The sequence below is a fragment of the Diabrotica virgifera genome, chromosome 7 (genome assembly GCF_917563875.1).
Source record: "Diabrotica virgifera virgifera chromosome 7, PGI_DIABVI_V3a".
In the NCBI taxonomy this organism is placed as follows: domain Eukaryota; kingdom Metazoa; phylum Arthropoda; class Insecta; order Coleoptera; family Chrysomelidae; genus Diabrotica; species Diabrotica virgifera.
In genome coordinates this window covers 224121505-224124793 of record NC_065449.1, presented here as the reverse complement: position 1 = coordinate 224124793, position 3289 = coordinate 224121505, and the positions used below count along the sequence as shown (strand labels likewise).

General features: G+C 33.5%; 1 protein-coding gene across 1 annotated transcript; it reads right to left on the bottom strand.

Annotated features, from left to right (window-relative positions):
• Nucleotides 1-1859: 1859 nt before the first annotated feature.
• On the bottom strand, nt 1860-2420 carry LOC126888715 (uncharacterized). Its single transcript, XM_050657097.1, has one exon. It carries the CDS (start codon nt 2418-2420, stop codon nt 1860-1862), a length of 561 nt encoding a protein of 186 aa, XP_050513054.1.
• Nucleotides 2421-3289: the final 869 nt, after the last annotated feature.

The following is a 3289-nucleotide window of genomic DNA, read 5'->3' as shown; positions in this document are numbered from 1 at the left end:
CCCCCCTCGTTTCTTTTGAACGGTTATACCTATAATAGTGAAATTTGGAGGAAGGAAATAAATGGACGTAAGCTTCTTAACTAGTTATGACAGGTGACGTAATAGTGACAGATGACGTTACAGAGCCACTGTGACCGATAATTTTAAATAGGACCTTATGGTAAGTGATACCTCGTTTGAAAGGTATTTAGAATACCTATTCAGTCATACTAATTTTTTTTTGAGTTTAGGTTGATTTTGATTTTGGTGAATAAATTAAATAAATATAATATTGTAGTTTCGAATTTAATTAACCTTTAACTACCCGCGCATCAAGTTTTGACATAACTACACGCGTGGCCTACTTTATACGCCACAAGAAAATACACAATAACAGCGGATTTGTTTATTTTTTTTTGAAAAAATACACTTAGTTGTTTGTTATAAACCTTATTTGGCATCAGTGAATACTTGGAGTTCCTTCTCAGTAAGCCAATTGGGATTTATAACTGGAATTATGGAATAACTGGATTCCATGATAAATAAAATTGCTAATAAAAATTTTTTTGAAATGTGATTTTTTACGGGAAAAAAAGTATTGTAAAAAAAAAGTATAAAGAAAAATATATTTTGTGCCATAATGACTCAGAAACAATTGAAATATGTACTTATATTACTACTTATATTAATATTTATAATCGTGGCGCATATTGTGCACCACCGGAAACAACAAACAATAAACTGTAAATTACGATCTTCCCAGAACGCCGATTATAACGAAACTAAAACCAAATTGTAAAGCACATTCCAGTGATAGGTTAGAGACATAAACAAGGTCAAAAATTAAATTTTTAAATATACATATTTGCAGTAGAATTCTTATATCTGGCGTACAAAATACGCCAGCGCGTGTAGTTAAAGGTTAATAAAAATTCAAATGTCCGCCTATGGATTTTTTGCCAAAAGTTGACGTTTTTTAATTCTCTAGTAGTTTTTACGTCAACGTCAACCTGTTTGAGAAGTAATCATAGGCGGAATTTTGAATTTTTATTAATTAAATGCGAAACTACAATTTTATATTTATTTCATTTGTTCATCAAAATTAGCTTAAACTCAAACAAAATTAGTATGACTGAATAGGTATTTTCAATACCTTTAAAACGAGGTATCACTTACCATAAGGTCCCATTTAAAATTATCGGTCACAGTGGCTCTGTAACGTCATCTGTCACTATTACGTCACCTGTCATGGCAAGTTAAGAAGCTTACAGTTCACCAAGAATAGCTGAAAGTCTGAAATTCTAACTTCCTGCGCGAACAATGAAGTGAGAACGCACTCGGAAGGAAAAAGATAGCCTGTACGCGCGGGTGAACTTTAAAATATAGGTACAATCGGAGACACAAATATAGAAACGTAAAGTTTGAATAGTTTCTAATAGGTCCTGTACACAATTATTATTACTGTCATTACTTTTCTTCAGTATATTTGTAGTATTTTTTTACAAAGTGAGATGTAATAAAATAGATCCAACAAAAACCGCTTGTGTTGCTGTAAATTATGGCATTATAAACCAAAAATTATATTTTCATATTGACTATTTATACTTTATATTACCATTATATTGACCAAAAGGTTTCGGAGAAAAAGGGCGTAAACAGTAGGGTAATAAAGTAGTAATAAAATCGTTTATTGCAATACTAAATAGAAATTAGATGTTCGGTCCCGGTGAAGCATAAATATGGTGTCTTTGTACCAGTACCTTTTGTTAAAAGAGATATTTATAACCTTTCTCGTATCCATTTCCATAGCATTTGTCGTCATCGTTTTATTCAGTCCACACAAACTTTTCACTAATTTAAAATCAAAACTGACATTTTTTTCAACGACATATTGCTTCATAGGAGCCCATACTAACTCTATAGGATTCAAATCCGGATAATATCTTGGGTAACCGTAAAACTGAATGTCCTTTATCCTCGAGTATTTTGTCAATTTCATAGGTTTTAAACAGAGGTTTGTGTAATTTTATAATGTCGTATAATTCAAATTTCAACATGTCATCTGTAAAGGAAATATTTCGCGTTGTCAGCCACTGCTGCATTTCTGCTTTTCTGGAAGACATAGTTGGACATTTCTCAGTTTGTACGTTGTGATACGGTGCATTATCAATCACTAAAACGCTGTTCGGGGGCAAATTCGGTATCAGTTTATCCTGAAGCCACTTTTTGTAATTGTCGTAGTTCATTGTATCATGATAATCTCCTGTTTTTATAGTAGGTTTGTAGCGCAGATAAGCGATTTTAACAAAACCACTTTCACCTCCAGCATGCACTATCACAAGCATCTGTCCTTTAGATACTGGTTTTTGTATGCCCTTGTTTGAACTATCAGACCAGCTCTTTTGGTAGGTATGAGATGAATGGACGTATGTTTCATCCATGTATATAATTGGGCGATTTGCTTTCCTGTAACGTTTCATACTACGTAAGAAATAAGATGTTGAATATTGGGCTTTTCCATTAATAATTTTCTATTAGTTCTGGTTTTTCGCCAACGAAATCCCATCTTTATAATTAGTGTTCGTAGGCTTTCTATGGAACCTGAGTAGTTGTACTCCTCTGCAAATGTTCTGTGTATGCGTTTCACAGTTGGGACTTGTTTTTGTGTTATACAAAAATCCATTATAAACGTCGAAGACGCCCTATATCAAAATCGTCCAAGCACGTTTTTGAAGCGCTTTTTTTTCTCTTTTTGTTTGGAGTTACAAATGAGGAATATTCGCCATCTTCAATTAATTGCATTTCCCGAGCAATTTTTTGAACACTGCTTAAACTAACACCTGCTGCCAATACCACACGTTCCTGCAATTTTTTCAAATCTCTACACGGTTCATTGTTTTTCGCTTCATTTATCATAAAATGAATCACGTTTGCTATCACTTCCCGTGTCTGATTATTTAAAACTTTTCCCTTCAGATTCGATTTAAACAAAATTTGAAAATTTTAAATTGATTCTCATTTGCGGTTCGAACTTACAAAAAATGTTTCGCAGACTGTACCGACTTGTTCACGTTACAAACGGTAGATATTAAGTGAACGCTCAGTGCGAGATCCGTCGGATGACGAATGCGCATCATGGGCGTGGTTATTTTCAGACTTTCAGCTATTCTTGGTGAACTGTACGTCCGTTTATTTTCTTCCTCCAAATTTCACTATTATAGGTATAACCGTTCAAAAGATACGAGGGGGGTACAGACTTCTGACTAGCACTGTATATAACATTTCTTTGATAACTGATATCGATATTACA

Excerpts from the sequence above, each read along its gene's own strand:
- LOC126888715 (XM_050657097.1), bottom strand. The coding sequence starts at position 2,420 with ATGGATGAAACATACGTCCATTCATCTCATACCTACCAAAAGAGCTGG.